Here is a 17,783-nt window from a genome sequence, read left to right on the forward strand (position 1 = left end):
CAACATTTTATTTTTTAGATCTTTAGCAATCCATCCATATATTAATTATCTATACCGCTTATCTCAGGGGTTACACACAGAGACAACCTTTCCCACTCACGCTTAATTTTAGAGTTACCAATGAACCTAACGAGCATGTTTTTGGACTGTGGGATGAAGCCGGAGTACCCGGAGAGAACCCACGCATGCACGGGGAGAACATGCAAACTCCACACAGAAAGGCCCCCTACGTCTGAATCGGGATTCGAACCAGGAACCTTCTAGCTGTGAGGCTTCAACACCAAACACTGTGCAGCCCATCTTTATCAATGACATTGTAAGACTTATACATTCAGTCTAAACCAGCAGATTTGGGCCACAGAAAGTCAAAGTATATAAAGAGTTAGTTTTGGTCTTTAAAGGGGTTTTTATTGACTTGTAGATAAATAAAGAATCACATAATATGTGTAATTTTCTTTTTCAAATGGTTTTTCTTTCGTAATATATTGCAAAAGTAAGACAACTCTCTAGATATTCCAGCTGAACCGCTCCGAAAGCTAAATCCTTAAAGTGAGTGTCTAACAGTACTGATGTAATCGCATTAAAAACGTATTACACTAAAGCTACAAATACAGTTACCATTGAGTCTCTAAATATCTCACTACTATACATCGATGACTGAGAGCCTTCAATCCGCAATGTGAAGTAGAATATTCCATCACAGCTCTTTGGTTAAACATCTCTAGGATTCCCTTCTTACATAATTACAGGCGACGTTATATGAAATGCCTTTAAGAAACATAGAATAGAGATGATGTGATGCATAAAACGGAGCCAGAGCAAGGCCACGTACCGCCGTGTATGACGATCAATCCTCCTAAAGACCTTGGAGAAGTAAAAAAAAAAATCTGTTCTTTTTTGTCTTAAAGTGCAAAACAGTATAAGCAAGACACTGACGAGCTGCGATTCTACAAAAATATGATAATACAATTAAAAAATAATGAGAAGATTTGGCAAAAAGGAAAGAATTAGGTGTTATAAAAGTCTGGAAATGTCCTTGAGCGTGTTGCTCCTGAAGATCAGCACATTTGAATGACAGTGCCTCCTGCGTGTTGTGTGACGGCATGTGTGCGTGGGCGGGTGATTAAAAGGCAAAATTGTTAAGCTCTTTGTCCATTAAGGTTGAAAAGTGCTGTTAAAAAGCAGTCAGCTTAGCATAACCACATAAATAACAGGTTCTTTTTCATAAGCAGTATATTCACATTTAATAAGCAGTTGATAACACACTATAATTAAAATGCAAGCAGACATAGGTGTTTATTAATATAGATTGGAGCAGCTGTAACTCTTGTGTTATCTGTCCTTATAGCTGCATACAACTACATAGTGTTAAATTACCCTTAAGTGAATGTACGTTAATACTTATGAATGCAGGAAAGCGGGGACTCATATTAAAAACATTATTTCACATCAGTGTCTGACAAACATCTGTACAGTTAATGCACATAGAAGCCGAGCCTGTCATTTCCCAGCACTCTTTGCAACAAACGTTTCCCCTGCTTTACGAGCTCGTGAAGTCACATGAAGGAAGAATTACGATGTAAACGATGATGGTGTGCACATCCAATGCCTCCATCAGCTGCCTTGTCAGCCCTCATTACAGAACCGTAGGTATCACGCTCTAATAACACCTTTAATGTCAACAGGAATTGCAATAGCTATCACGCACCGTGATTACAATCATCTTTTAGGGTGACGATGAAAACAAATACAATGCAATATCCTGATGTGAGGCGGGGGAGCCGGGGGGGGCCGGGGAGGGGAGGCGTTTGGTCTGTGATCTTCATTGTGATTTTTTAATGAGAATATCAGGCCTGTCAGTAATAGGCAGCTGATTATAATGAGGATCTCTGCTTGACATACACTTCCTCTCTCCTACCCATCATACTATTACCACACTGGAATGATAATGTGGGCTTGACTTTCCTGTTGTGACAGTAACTATTTCATTAGTATTACATCTGTTTGACCTATATGTTAGGCCACAAAGAGATGCATGTGGAGTCTAATGTAAAAGGAAATCATAATTTAACATAATTTATTTCTATTTAAATGCTGTTTTTCTCTCTCTGTTTGCTCCCTGGTTGCTTTCATCTCCTCCTTTCTTAAAGGCACAGTGCCATCTAGTGTGCAGTGCAGCTGCTTGCATGCAGGGGCTGCTTGTTGCAGTCGTATTATTTATTCATGGGCAATGCGCAATGAAGTGACAGATGGATTCTTCCAAGGGTAATACTGATTATTGTGTGAACTTTTCCTGTACTTTTGAATTGTTTCACCCTTAAAGCATCAGATATTTTAGGTGTTTTAGTATCATAGAGGAGTTTTATTTTGTTAACAGGGCATTTGTCCCAATAGGGAGTTGTTAAGGACTGATAGGACCATGTTTTGGTTGTTTTTTGGGTTCATAAAGGTTACGTTCGACATCCATTAATGGCTCCTTTAAGGCTGCACAGTAAAAAATATTGTAAAATGTCGTCTCAGCCTAAAAAATAAGTTGTAAAAGTAAGCTGTTGATCTATTTTCATCCGCATAAATCATGGCAGCACTATGTTTCGTGCAGGTGCTAATTAAATATTTGCATTTGTAAAACATGAATATGTATTTACAAGTTTAATTCACGCTTTTACAGGCCTGCTTCTGCCAGCTGATCCCGAGAAGAACTGTGAATCTCCCACTCGTTAAAGCAAACTTAATATGTGAGCTTTAGTCAAACATTGCCAGTCAATCTCTCGCATTGAGCGCAGCCTTGACCCTCTGGGCAGTATCAGAGCCGCTGAAGTGCTTTGGCATCAGTGTGACAGGATTAACACATCAAAAGCAGAGTCGGGGCCTACAGCAGCGTCACACAGGCAGTACAGCACCTTTCATGTTCTGCTCAGGTTCACTACAATTTCACGTAAGCCAACAGCAAGTCAGACGGAAAAAGATAATGGGGCCAACCTGCTGCTATCAGGCTCTCCCTCAGCCTCACTCAAATATGTCAAATTCTGTGTTTGATGAAAGATTGGGAGTTCAACAGGCTCAAGTCGGGGAGCGATATCTGACTGTGTCACATGGCCGGGATGCAAAGGAGCATTTACGTTTGACACTGGAGCTGAAATTATTGCTGCGAGCCTGCATGGTCCTACTTTTCGTGATGCAAACATTAGATAGTCGACGCGGAGGAGGGGAAATTAAACCCCCGTCATTTTTAAGGAGTCTCAGGGTTAAATCCCAAGTTTTCTAATCCTTTTGATAAGGTGTGGTGAGAAGTGAAGGCGGGGCAGGTTTATAATGAGGCTACAAATGAGATGTATCATGGGTAACAGAGTTTTAAAAGAGATAAAAGCTCAGTTGGAGCCGAGTTTGAGCAACATAAAAGATTTATATACGTACATTTTTCATATTGTGTTTTGTATTCCTATCACAAGAATATATGACAGTATGTAATATTAATGTAAGGCTTTGAAGTAAAGGAATTGTGTTTTATTTCCTTCCTCAGGAAATAGAATTTCTTATTAAATTAATTCCAAGTTTGCTACAAATGTGCAACAATTTAATTATTTCCTTTATTGCCGCCCATATTTTTATCTACTGTACTTTAATTTAAGGCTTTATTGCTGAAGCGTCAGTAAAAGAAAAAGACAATTGGTGTAAAACATTGTTCTGTTTATGTGTGTTTATGAATGACTGCCTGCTTTATAGCGTTTGTAAGTGTCCAAGTGTGCTTGTGTCTGTGTTTAAAGTTGCTGTTGTATTTTATGCGTGTGTTTGTTGTTTCTCAGCTTCCATTAAAATGAATGAAATTTGCTCCTACAGTTTCTCCATGTCTCTTAGTATGTTTCCGATTCAGGGTGTATTTTTGATATTTGGCAGAGTCTGGTATTTGGGGCATGAGGTGAGGAAGTGTAGCTCTGACTCTACCTCTTGTGTGTCACATTGGGAGCAGAGTCTCTCCTCCTCTGGCAGCCTGCTCTTTCTGTGCCGACCCTTCTCTGTATCCAGGCTCTTCCCACTCATATTCAGGGCTTGTCTTGATGTAGGATTTTTTTCACAAAGGTGTGGTAACATTCTAATGTGAATTTAGAGTCAAATATCTTTTTAATTACTCTGTGTCGTAACTCTTCCAGCTGCTGTACTTAAACCCAGACTTGATTTGTTTATCCAGGTATCTTTCTCCCTTGTAATGACCCCCTGTCTTTGCTCAGGTGGTTGACATAAAAGAGAAACTGAAGCTGTCAAAGAAATTCTGGTCCAACCTGCCCGAGGCGATGTGCGTGGAGGACAGAGTGACCGCTGGAAATGCCAGCGATGAGGACTGCTGGAACGGACACACTAAGGGCAGGTAAGTGCACCAGAGCCCGGGGGCTAATGCAGGCCAGCACAAAGGTTACTTTAAAGTCCAAAGTGTGCTCGACTCCACTGATGTTCATCTGTGTAATCCTAGAATAAAGGTCCTGACTGTTTAGTGTCACTGACTGAAATGAGGCTGTCAGAGCTTGGCCTGCTTTTTCTTTGATTCTTGTAAATGTGGTCTCTTAGATGCAGATTTGGATTCACACTTTACAGTGTAGTGTAATTAACTCAGATGCACTCTTCAATTTTTGTCTAGACTTGTGTGTTTTCATTCATTTTTACAATCTAAATCCAGCATGGTGCGACCCTTAATATTAATTTTCAATAAATATTTGCACGAGCGCTCGGAATGCCTCCAGCAACGGCTGAGGTCACACTTAACTCATCCATGCTGCTTCCATTTACACCATCAAGTGTGTGATCAAAAGATGTTCACCATTCATTACATTCAAATTCTTCAAATAACCCTTAAAGCTAATAATTTGACCCTATAATTTGACGGCATCGGGTGTGGAATCTATGTGCAAAAGGAGAAGAGTCAATCAAGGACGTCAGATAAAAACCTCGCCCTCGTTTCAGGGGTCTATATGACGCGGAGTGACGTGAGCTGACGGGAAACAAACGCCGTTGTGTGAGACGATTTGTGGAATGCCCTCACATGACGGCTCGCTGCTTATTTATCAAACAGGAATGCAGGCAGCTGACGTGTTATCCCAGGAGAAATATCTCACAAGTATGTCAGAATGTTACCCGACATGATGAGGTCAAATGTGGAAGCACCGTTATAACCTGGAAGTGCTACTTTCAAGTGCTCTATGAGACAACACAAAAACAGCTTTTAGCAGGTTTATAGCAGTTTTTATTGAGTTTTTTTTTTAATATTTGCAAATAAGAGTTTAGTAATTGTGTTATTCCTCAAAAGGTACTTCCCTGAAGTTCAGAAGGATGGACTTACAAACCAGGTGAATAACCCCGAGGTGGCTGTGGACATCACCCGACCAGACACCCTCATCCGCCAGCAGATCATGGCTCTGAGGGTGATGACCAACAAGTTGAAAAATGCCTACAACGGCAACGATATCTACTTTCAAGACTCAAGTAAGCATTTTTTTCTTTCCCCCCGTGAAAACGTGACAACATTTTTCGAAGCAGGAAATCTATTTCTAGTCTTGCCCTCGCCGCCCTGGTTGGTCGAGTTCACGCTGCGGCTTGTCACTCATCTTGATGAGCTGTCTAGTTTGAAATGCTACCTAACCTTGTGGCAGAGCTAATCAGCGTCAGTGAAAAGGCACTGAAGGAGCAAATAACCACCACGGGCTGTGTGCAGTTAGAAACAATGACAACACAGTTATGGGGGCAATTTGGAGGCAGTGCATTTTATGTGCAGTCTCCTTGTTCATCTTTAACCCTACAAAATAAAAGCACAGGAAATATAGTTGTTTTAACAGTAACAAATGTGGTATTTTGTTGCTTAATCTTTATTTACTGTTTGTCACTAGGGGGAGTGAAAATAAAATGTAAGTTTGATGAATGTAGTTCTACGGAAGCCCGGAGCGGACATGCATCCTTACATTTTATTTACTTCTTTTTTCCCATATGGCAGCATGACATGTCCTGGTCTGTGATATCACAGTGAGCAGCCGGTTGTTTTGTTTTCTAGGTCGCAGGAAAATTATTATCACGATAATGGGCCAAATTAACTCGTTATAATGGGAAAACCAGCTGTGTTATCCCTGAGATAACAGGTAAAATAAGTCAAGATCTCCAGAAAACAACCAGCAATAACTCGTTATCACAGGAAATTCGGAGTTAATAAAATGTATGGATGCATGTCCACTAAGGGCTTTCGCATAGGTCCAACTTATTAGCTCTGTTTTGGGTCTCCGCCCACTGGTTGAATTCTTCACTGTGCTCTACAACTATGTCTGCCAGCCACCTGCTGGTGTCCATTGGGTTTTTCGGGGCTGCGTCTACCGTCAAGCTAAAAGGCTTTAAAATGCTCTTTATAGCTGAGGGAAAGTTAAAAGTCACATACACACAACATACACATACACATCTAAGTTATAGCAGCTGTAACTTTAAAGTGAAAAAAGATGCACACTGTATCTTAAAGCAACAGTTTGGCGTCTTGACTGATGTTGAATTTTCAGCGATGTGCTCAGTCTGGCTCGTGCTCTGTTATGTTGTTTCAGGCGATGAAGGCAGCGGCTCGGGCAGCGGCAGCGGCTGCACAGACGTCTGCCCCACAGACACGGACGACGTTGCCACTGAAGCCCCGGTGGTGGAAGCCGACCGGAGCGGGCCTGTGGGTCATTCTGCCCCGCTCCATGCTCCCTCTGTAGCCCTGCCAACCATGCTGGCCCTCTCAGCCCTGGCACTCCACCGACAATGGAGATAATGCTGGAGGAACCAGCTAAACATGGACAGCAGGGTTCTTTTTTTCTTTTTTTGCAGTTTTTGTATTCAGGCAGATTGAAGCTACAGTCGAGCAGACAGTCTCCAGGCTGCCCGCCTCGCGGTTAGAGGAGTCTGCTCTGAAAAAGAGAGCAGTGATGCATCATGATTTCCCACTTTTCCCAAAGATCGTGCAGTGCCATCCTTAGACTTGATATTTTACGGCATCCCCTCACCGTCTATCCCCGATGCCGACCCGACAAACTCTGCTGCAGAGATTTCTTGCACATATGGCAGGTATTAATGTAGGTCTCCATGTGGAAAAATATAAAACGCACTTTGATTGTTTTGATTTTTTTAATGCAAAAAAATTGTTCGTGTGTTGAAAAATGTTGAGAATGTGGTTGTTGGATGCATCTAAAAGAGGCACTTAATAACTTTTAATATATGTTTAACATTGAAAATATACAAAGGATCTTAATGGGGGAAAATTCAGGAACATGTGGTTACATTTCATTTTAATTGAATCCTTCTTCCATTATCATTAAAACATGTGCCAATTTAGATTTCTGATTAGAAAAGAACATTATTATATTCTGATATTGATCAGAGTTGTCATAAATCCATGTGGGTTTACAACATGTTGCTTCCTCTCATGTTTCAAACATATAATTTCAACCATAGCTACATCAAAGGTGAAGTATTTTAAGGGTCTGCTCATAGCTATCCACATAAACTGTTTAACAGTGAACTCATATTTTGTAAAAAGGGATTAGACTGGCTTTTTTTTTTTATTACGCATTTGCCTTGCAACAAAATTTATAATCTGCAGAATATTTGTATATCATGCTGGTTTCTCAGGCTTGGCTTCAGGAGCAGACAGAATTATTGAAGGGAAGGCGGCACCGAATGGCAGCGATGCTGGTTCTGTAGTGTTTTGGGCTGCAGGTCCTTGTGTGTAGTCAGATAATTTGTCAGAGACAGCTTAAGAAAATTCTTACTAATATTTAATAACTGATCAATAATACATTTATTTACTGTTTATATTAGTAGGGTAGTTTCCATCAAACCCCTTTATTGCATCTGCTACATGTATGCAAAGCCACTAAATAAGATGATAAGACTATCTGTTAAAGACATTCAAATCTATCCTCAAATATTCTCTGCTGACGTTATAAAGGTCCCACTACATGTGTCCTGACCTGTTCTGTATATCTTTGTATGTAGATGCACATTACAGAATGAAAGGCACCAATTCAATACAGAACCATCATCACTGTAGGACGTCTTGTGCTGCTGTAATCTTTACATTAGTTTACAGTTAGTGGGTCCTTTAAATTTTTCTGATGTATTTTCTGAAATGTCTCTCCACTAACTTTTTTAGGACGTTCAAGGTCGCCTGGATCTGCTTGTAAAGGGGCAACAAAAAGCTGCCCCTTTTGCATACATGATTAAATAGACATCCTGTAACTACATCCACAGTTTGGATAAAATAATCTTTAAAAGCTACAAAACTCAAATACTGGTACAGTATTAAAGTTCAATATGAAAATTAATTACCACGCTTGTGTATATGCTGAAGGAATGATTAAAAGAAAAAGTAGCAAACAGCACACAGTGGTTACTGGAAATGCAAAGAAAAGGTCCCTAAATTTATCTGTAAAGCTTGAATGGTTGTGTCTGCAGCACAGACAGGCTTGAAGCCGACCACAGTCACCTGTGAAATGAGAATCTGTGGAGACCGGACAGGCCTGAATGCTCCGCTGAAGCTCCTCAGTAGAGCGTACTTACAGAGAATGTGAGAGGCCTGGCACTGCTGAGGGGGGCGGACAAAAACCAGCCGGTTCGACGTCCACTGTTCTCTAAAAGAGCCCGTCAGCTCCTTAACCACCAGGCCAGCTCAGCTTACATATCCCAGGAATTAGCCAGTGTTACGCCCTTAGCAGTATATCGATGACTATATGTTGAGCTTTTTTTCATTATTTCACTAACAACAGCGTTTCCATCAACATTACAAGAACAAACATATGGAGAAAATATGTCATTTAAAAGGATTCTTTATTATGAATATTGATCTTACAGGATGCCCTTTTTATGTTTTGTATCATTGAACTTTTCATGGTAATATTTTTGCAATAAAATATTGAAAATGGACGTCTGGTCAGACAATTAATCTGAAAAATAGAAGTAGCAAGAAACGCTGTAAGACAACATTTTTTACAATCAATGCATTGCTGTATGAAGTCAAATCCTAAAGAGTTTGGAGTTTGAATCTTTGTTCAAACCAAGAGGGCGGAGGAACTAGTTGAGAAAATATGCCTTATTGTTTTTCAGTGCAATTAAGAGGATTGCATTTGTGTTTTGTTACTGTTCTTGACAATAAATATTTATTAAAAACATTCCAATAGATTTGTATCTGTGATTTTGTAAAATAATGTCACCAAACCAGTTTAAGTGTACATTCATTCTGATTGGCCCCACTTGAAACCTGTATTAAGTTTCTACTCTTATTCTCAGTGATTACTACATGATTCACATCATTATTCTTCTATGAAATTAGAGTGAAAATCTAGTTACAAATTTTAGTTTGTTTACAGGATTATTATTTTCCTCTTGTCCACTGAGCATTGAAGATCAGCTGCTCCGTCTCTCTTAGGTATGTATAAGGACTGAAGTGTGTTTCAGAACAACAGGTGAACATCTAGGCTTCCTCTGTGTACTTTCTATTTGTGAAGTCTGCTTTTATCAGAGGTTCAAAGCCTCTGTTTCTCCGCTGACGCAGCCACAGCACAAAGATAAGGAGAAGCACCAGGAGACCGATGAAGATTCCCCCCAGAGTGGAGCCCAGCACAAACACACTCGGCCCTCCATCTTCATCTGTAAAGATGAAGCACAGGTAGGGGGTTTCAGAAGCCTCTTTGCAGCAGAATAAACAAATGTAAAGGTCATTCATCGTGTTAAAAATTATAATGAAGAGGGATTTGACAGATTTGATACAGCTTCTACATCAGTGACTTGGCATTAATCACAACACTTCACAGCTAACTTTTCTATTGTTTACACCTACATTCCCCATCCGTGCCACTTGTTAAACACTAACATGAGTGTGATGCTATTAGCAAGCATTTATATTTAAACATGTGGGGAAAAAACATGATGTAATGCCTTCACAAGACTTAGATGTCTACTTTACTTACTACTGCTCATGTGGAAAGAGAATTGAAGTCGGTATAAAAGAAGAAACTTTTAAATTACAAAACTTAAAAGCTGTAACTTTTAGGATTTTGTTAGCATTGAAAAAATGGGCTAGCCGTTTCCCCTCCTTCCAGGATTTATGCTAAGCTAAGCTTACAGGCTGCTGGGTCTAGCCTTATATTGACCAAACTGATATGGGAGTGATATAAATATTAGTGAACTTTAAAGGCTTTGATAACTTTGAACAGAGCCAGGCTAGCTGTTTGCCCCTGTTTCCAGTATTTATCCTAAGCTAAGCTAACAGGCTTCTAGCTCAAGCCTCATGTTTACAGCACCAATAAGAGAGTGGTGTCAATGTACGTAAACATTAAAGGCTGAACGTTGGATGTTTTGTTAGCTTTGAACAGAGCCAGGCTAGCTGTTTGCACCTGTTTCCAGTCTTTGTGCTAAGCTAAGCTAACGGGCTGCTGGCTCTAGCCTCATTTATCCCACACCAATATGAGAGTGATTTCCATGTTAGTACACTTAAACGATTTAACTTTGGATTTGGACATAGCCAAGCTAGCCGTTTGCCCCCGTTTCCTGCCTCTGTGCTAAGCTAACAGGCTGCTCACTCTAGCCTCATATTTACCGCACCATTAAAAGAGCAGTATCAATTTAAGTAAACTTTAAAGGTTTAACTTATTAGCTTCTGACAGAGCTAGGCTAGTTTTTTCCCCCTTGATTCAAGTCTCTATGCTAAGCTAAGCTAACAGGCTTCATGCTGTAGCCTGTTGTTTCCTGCATCAGTAAGAAAGTGGTGTCAATGTTAGTAAACTTTAAAGAATTTAAAGTTCTTTTAAAGAACTTTGGACAAAGTCAGGCTTGCTGTTCGCCCCCGTTTCCAGTCTTGATGCTAAGCTAACTGGCTGCAGGATCTAGCCTCATATTTACCTGACTTTAAATGAGGCAATGAAGTTCTCATTTAACTCTCTGCAAATAATTGTATTTGCTTAAATGTCAAACTATTCCTTCAGTTTCTAGTTTTAACAGCTGCTCACCATCAAGGACGACAGAGTAGGAATATCCCAGCTGATCAGATGGAATGTAAATGTCCTGGTTAGCAGTCGGCGGGAAGAAAGGAACCATGTTGTAGTCCCTGTTGTGACCAATGGGGGCCATCTCATCAGGGTAGGTGACGTTGGAGGGAGCAAACCTTTTCATCCACTCCTCAAAAATGGCGTCTGTGAAAGCATGGAGCACCTGCGAGACAAATCAAACCAGAAATGGCTTAATGATTTAAGAAACAACCACTCTAGCCTGTCTTTTCAGAGGAAACCATGAGATCAGATTCTGACCACAAAGATGGGGTCGTTGGCTGCAGAGTGAGGCAGGGAGCTGGTTCCACTGAGCACGTCGTGGACGAGGTTGTGAAGGTTAGTGACTGATTCATCCAGTTGTCCGTTTGGCATTTCGTAGCCTTCAAGAGCGTTTCTGTTGGTTAGAAACACAAAGTTAGCTTCTTCAAATGTAAGTTTTGCTAGCACGTAGACAATTGCTAGCTAAAGTGAAATAGCAGGTACAGCTGTGAACTTGCTATCAATGCTGAGCAGGTGAGTTATACCTAAAACTAGAGGAGGAGTTGGTGTAGTATGGAGGGTTGTCGAAGTCTCTAAGTCCAAGACAGCTTCTGACGTCATTCATGGTGGGCAGCGACATGTTACCTCTCTCCATCATGCCTCTCTGAATGGAGCCCTCATTGGTGCCATTACAAAGGGTAACCAGGCGATTGTAGTCATCCAAACTGGAAGAGAAAACCATTTAGATGCTAAAATGTTCAACTGATTTCTACCATCAGCCATGAATTATTGTTTTTTTTTCCATCCCATCAGTGTTTGTGCTGACCTGTTACATATCACCCCCCAGTTGGAGAATCTGGACTGGCTGCTGATAAAGGACGGGTTGTTGGGGTCTCTTCCTCCCAGCATGGAGTCGGTACACACATCACACTCTCTCTGCCCCGTGGCAAAGTTCCAGTAAGGGATCGCAAAGTTTGGATTGCCTGTCAATCTCTGTGGGGAACAGATTCATTACATTGTTATATTACATCAGTATTAACTTAACTTACTAAACTTACATAAATGTTACATTTGGTCATCAGCATGAGCATTTGACCAGTGGCATGTCCAAGGGGTGGCATGGGGTGGCATAGATTCCCCTTAAAATGTGATTGGCCACCCCCAGATGTCAGAGATTGGCTCTCTGCATTTTCAGTTAAAACCCCCTTTATAGTTGCAACAGGCTGCTAGTAGTTTTGTAGTTGTTTTATCTTGTTGGTACTTTCTACTGTTACTTTAAGAGATAAGTGCTTAAAGAACTAATTATGGCAAATTTATATGTTGCCACTCTTTTTTTCTTATTTATAAAAAACCTACACAGGATATGTAAAAATAATATGATACCTTAATGTACGTAGTTAAAGTAGACATGATTAGTGGATACAGAGATAGTAAATAAATGGTCATCAGACATGTGATTGCACTACATTATTACTATCTCCCCCCTGTGTAAGTCAGTAAGGCCGCCCCAGTCATAAAGTTTGGACACGCCCCTGCTTTTGATGAGTCCAGATTGCTTTACTTTGTCTGCGACTGATCTGATGATTTTCTCAATTTCTTATCCTTAAGTTTCCCTGTTTCTATCAGCAGCATGTGACATACAAAAACATTTATGTAGAGGCTTTTTCTTTATTCTAAATAAAACAATAACAGGATTTTAACAATAGCCAAATTCAGGTTTCTAAATTACTTGAACAAGTAAATATTATGTATAAGGTGATTACAGAAAGAAAAGCTAATCACCCCAAATGAAACATTTTACAGCTACAATAGCCTGCTTATAAAATCCTAACTAACTATTCGGTATAATCTAATACAAACTGTTGTACTGTTACTGATCCTGTCTAATCATGCCAAAAAAGAATGAGTTGAATAGCACGTCTTCAGACGATAACACACCTGTAGCTCTCTCTCCAAGGTGAGGAGGTGATACCTGTGCCAGGTGATGAATGCAGGTCCTTTGTGTGAGAAATCGATGGCTTTGAACGGACGACCCGGACCTGCAGGGAAACATGAGTTAATCTATGGGATCACATGGCATTCATGTGCACATTCCACAACATTAGCTGTGAGAGAAATATTAATACTTTATAATCCATGTGTGAGTAACCAAATTACTTCTGATCTCTCACCAAAAAAAAAACAATGAAGTCATTACAGAAAAAAGAAATCAAAACACAACCTGCGTTCCCTTTTACATTTAGATCAACTCACATTAACTTACATTTTTAGACTTTACTTTACTTAACTTTACACACTTTTAGATTAAACTCATTGATAATAATCAGAATGTGCATCAAATGTATATGCTCAATAAATTATTGATTAAAGCACCATTTTATCTCATATTATTTGGAAATGTCTGGAACAACCTTTAATATGGCTAAAGTAAAAAAAAAAAAGACATGACAATGTTCCTTATTTCTCTAATTGTATATTCCATATAATGTTTATGATAATATAACTGTCATATTCCCAGAGTCAACCACACGAACCAACCATTTCCAACAGTTTTATGTTAATAATTTTTAAAAAATCTCTTATTTTGGTAATTGACGACGTTCCTATTAATATATCCCATTTACCCATATTTCTGATCATTGTTTTGATGATATAACTGTCATAATCCACACAAACCAACCCCTTCCAATAGTTTTATGTCAATCTATTTTAAAGAATCAACTCTTATTTTGGTAATTGGCAATGTTCCTAGTAATACATTTTTAAGATCAGGCGTTATCGTACTAAACAGAATCAACCACACAGTAGTGTTGGGACCATTTACCGAGCAGAGTGTCTCGAACTGAGTAGTAATGCTGCCAGACGAAAAAGTCGTACACGGAGATGTTGGTAACTTGGGGTTCATTGCCGTTTGGTCCAAGGAGTCCCAACCAGTGCTCGGTGGCGATGACATAGTCTGGGTGGATGCTGGTCTTAGCCATGTCCAGAGCATCCAGGAACTCCTGGAGCTCCTCAGGGGTCAGAGAGTGGATGTTCTTCCGTACTACAGGGGTTTTCCTCTGGTCACAGTTTGCTCCAATCCAGCCAAACTTACACTGACCGCAGTCAAACCCTGAAAAGTTACCTGCAACACAGAACGCAAACTTAACCTGTCAGATCATTTCTATGCAGATGATGTTCTACCTTTGACATTATCGTTATTAAAGGGTGTACATGGCTCACCATTACATCTGCAGGTCTGGTTGAAGAATTTGGTCGGCCACCTCTCTCTGTCATCCACATTCCTCAGACTGTACGGTCCCCCCCAAGGTTTCTCGTCCACTTGGACAGTCACGCAGCTTCCTCTCCCCGACAAAACGCCGCACACGTCGGCAGGATCTGATCCCAGAGCGGGGCAGCACTGCTTGGACTGGATCCCCTGCACTGTGCAGCAAACGCGAGGAAACTGACCCTTCGTAGGCTCGAGCCAGACAAGAAAACAAAGAAAACCAAGACCCAGAGCGTTCTTCATGTTTCACCTGCTTGTTTCCTCCAGTCAAATCAGCGTGTACATCAACTTTCCACAGCAATGCGGTCAATTAGTTCCCCCAGAAGAGTGTGGAATCTCAGTCTGCTACGGTCCACAGTTGTGTATCTTCAAATTCGATTCAGTGATAGTTTTTAATAGCTGCGGAAACAACACTGAAAGCCGAATCATGTAGTGTTCCAGCTGGTTTCATGCTCATTAAAAGAGCCTCTAATTTCTGGTCTTGCTTTTGTAGAGCTTTAGGAGGATTAAACCACCAGTCTTGTGATGATCACCTGACGGTAGAGCTGGGAGCCGGACTGAGATCTGGGTGAATAGCGAGGAGCTGCCTGGGGGGACTATAAAGTGTTGTAAAGCCACTTTGTTCCAAAGACTGAACTGTGTCTGATTTGATGCTTTGAGGAAAAAAGAACAAACATCACATTTGTTTCAGAGAGAGCACATTGTAGAGTCGGATGTACTGACATCTGCGTAAATTTATATAAATGTGTGAAAATATACCATTAAGGGATGATGCTGATAAAATACGTTTTTTTTAAACTTTTTCTCGCAACATATACATTCATGTGTCGAGTCATTCTCAGTTATTAGGATGAAAGAATTGACCTAAACTGAACTACAAAAGTCAGCTTTGAAACCAGCTTCCTACTGTACGACTGTTGTTGTAAATCTTCGTGGGGGTCTAATCACTTTAATCCAGCCTCAATTTACAGTCTCTGAAGTTTTTGGAGCTTGTCATTGAGGCGGGTCTTCTCATTGTCAGCAAACTTTCCACCCGAGGTCTCAGCTGACACCCTTTGCTGTGCATGTGAGCTGAGAAAAAAAAACAACTGTTAGGATTATGGGATGTGCAAGTACAATAAGACAAGTATGTTTACTCAAGGACTGTTTTTAAGTATGATGATGAGGGACTTTGATGCTACATTGTTCATATCAGTGTCGGATATTGTACATTTTACTCCAATACATTTATGTGGCAGCTAAGTACATTTTTTAGATTTTATATTAATACAAACTCAAAACACAAAGTAATGTCAAAGATTAAATCCACTGGTTTCCAAAGGCAGCATCTAATCTGGGCCCTAAAAAGACCTTTCCCCTCTAAGCTTATCTGATGGTCTCATTGAAATACCGGTTAAAAGGGGTAACAGTATCCATAATCAAGATAATAAAGCAATGAACATAAAAGTGCTGGTGCAGAACTGTGTGTTTTTCTTCATTCCGCCTCCATGACTCGTCTCATAATGCCCCAGATTTATCCAGTGACCCTTTGGAGGGAGCCCAACCAGGTTAGGAACTAATGGATTAGTGTTTAAAAATACAAAGTAGCACAATGCTCCACACGTGGTTATGCATCTCTATGAACAGTCAAATAATGACATATAAAAACATGTTTCCTTCATAGAAGAAAACTAACTGCAGATCCAGTTTGATCTCATACAGCATGTTTGCTGATATGACTTTTGTACTTTTACTTAATAAGAATAAACAGTAAATAATGGATGAAGGAACTGTAAGCAGATACGGTGTTCCCATTTTGTCTTTAAATTTTACCAATTGGCTATTTTTGTTAAGATAACAGAGCTTTTGTTTAGAGTTTAGTTTCATTCAAAGAGTCTGGACCGCAAAAAGTTCCCAGAGGCGTGCACAATACTGTTCATCTGGTCTAATGACAGATAAAACACTGGATCTAACTACGTCAAACAGCCTATAAAACTGAGCAGATGATACTTTGATTACATGACTGGATTTCATGTGACCAAGTGTAACCCGGAAGGTCGGACTATCAGTGTCTTGAGCCTGGTAGCTCCGTAGCTCATTAAAAGGCTGAGCGCCTCCCTCTTAGCTCCCCTCCCCTTTGAGAATATGTATCAAATTAAAATGTAATAACTACATAAGGAGAAATAAATCTGGCTTATTTTTGTATATAATATACCTATAATTATTATTTTCATTCACACAATTACGTGCCAATGACAAAGAGTGATTATGACTGCTGACCTTTGCTGCTTGTTGTGCAATTTAATTACTTTGTTTGTATCATTCCAAGCCTGATAGCCGGTGTGGGCAAACATTAACTTAAAATAATGGAGCTGTTACTTGTCTATCAGTTACTACAAGTGTCGATTTAATTCAGTGAAACACAATAAGTTTGTCTGCACTAGTATTTTGAAGCTAATCGCTGTTTATGGACTGCATTACGACGACTCACAGACTGCTAATTCTAGCTTGAGGATGCTAATCGCTAATGTGGTGGATGACATTGTGATGCTGAAAAGGGGGGAAAATGAAGAGGACAAAGAAGAGGACTGTCAGATTGAGCTGCATTTATATGGTAAGTTAGCGCTTTATGCTGAAGGTAAGCTACTTCTCTATGCGCCGTGTGCCTTGGGCTAACGTAACTACAGCTAGCAGGTAGCTGCAAGCTAGCAAGAGTTGTGTTGTGCTGTTATAGTAAGGTAAGAGGAGTTTTATTTACTATATTTAACTCTAGCCGGGCTACATTTGTTTTTGGTCATAAATTAAGTATTTTGTAACTCCACAGATGCTTTTTGATGGTTTTAGATTGTTGTTGTGTTTTGGTTGCATGTGTTTTGTTCTGTATCGAGGTAATTGAAAACGCGATATAGATTTAGTAACCTGCATCTCAACTATATACCGGGAATAATTCTAGGTCAATTTTCTGTTGTAGCCTAATATTTGTTTTTTTTTGTTGCTGCCCAAAAATCATTAGCACCTAGTTTTTGTTGTAGTTTTCACCTAAGAAAGCCAAACATAGCTTGAACTGAACTCCTTATCCACACACTCACACTTGATCCATGAGGTTGCACTTGTGACTACAATGGAGAGAATCACTTGCTCTGTCTTCAGCAGCAGTCAGCACAGATGGTGGTATGAGGTGATCTTATCATGTGGGAAATATATGATTCAGGGAAAGTAGCCTTGTTCTCTATCAGGAGCTTCACAACAATCAAAGAGGCTTTGTTAAGAGAGAAACTCCTGATGGTTACATTTTTCTCTCTGACCCCGGCCCTGATGCATTCCAGGGGCCCGGCATGTGACTGCTGACAGTATAAGTACATGTAGTATTAAGAGTTAAGAGCAGTCTTTATCCCACCACATCAAAGAGAACGTATGGGTTTTTTTTCTTATATGTATTAACATACATATTATAATTGAGATCAAATCAACACAATTTAAAATTTTAAAATATGTCCAATTTCGTCATAACTACT

At 40.0% G+C, this 17,783-nt stretch overlaps 2 protein-coding genes across 2 annotated transcripts in view; one reads left to right on the top strand and one right to left on the bottom strand.

The window, feature by feature from the left end:
- LOC138592473 (glypican-6-like) overlaps positions 1 to 6,772 on the top strand; it is a 101,521-nt gene extending 94,749 nt beyond the window's left edge. Inside the window, exons 8-10 of the mRNA XM_069663289.1 lie at positions 4,227 to 4,363; positions 5,297 to 5,472; positions 6,567 to 6,772. Of these exons, the coding sequence (XP_069519390.1) occupies positions 4,227 to 4,363; positions 5,297 to 5,472; positions 6,567 to 6,772 (519 nt within the window). The remainder of the gene's footprint in view (positions 1 to 4,226; positions 4,364 to 5,296; positions 5,473 to 6,566) is intronic.
- Positions 6,773 to 9,469: 2,697 nt separating this feature from the next.
- dct (dopachrome tautomerase) lies at positions 9,470 to 14,532 on the bottom strand. The gene is made up of 8 exons (XM_069663096.1): positions 14,244 to 14,532; positions 13,846 to 14,145; positions 12,960 to 13,060; positions 11,848 to 12,014; positions 11,567 to 11,746; positions 11,301 to 11,436; positions 11,004 to 11,205; positions 9,470 to 9,645 (listed from the first exon to the last, which is right to left on the bottom strand). The coding sequence occupies exons 1-8, from the start codon at positions 14,530 to 14,532 to the stop codon at positions 9,470 to 9,472; spliced, it is 1,551 nt and encodes a 516-aa protein (XP_069519197.1).
- Positions 14,533 to 17,783: the final 3,251 nt, after the last annotated feature.

The sequence above is a fragment of the Semicossyphus pulcher genome, unplaced genomic scaffold (assembly GCF_022749685.1).
Source record: "Semicossyphus pulcher isolate SPU_LCO1_2020_fin unplaced genomic scaffold, fSemPul1.0.p SCAF_15, whole genome shotgun sequence".
NCBI lineage: Eukaryota > Metazoa > Chordata > Actinopteri > Labriformes > Labridae > Semicossyphus > Semicossyphus pulcher.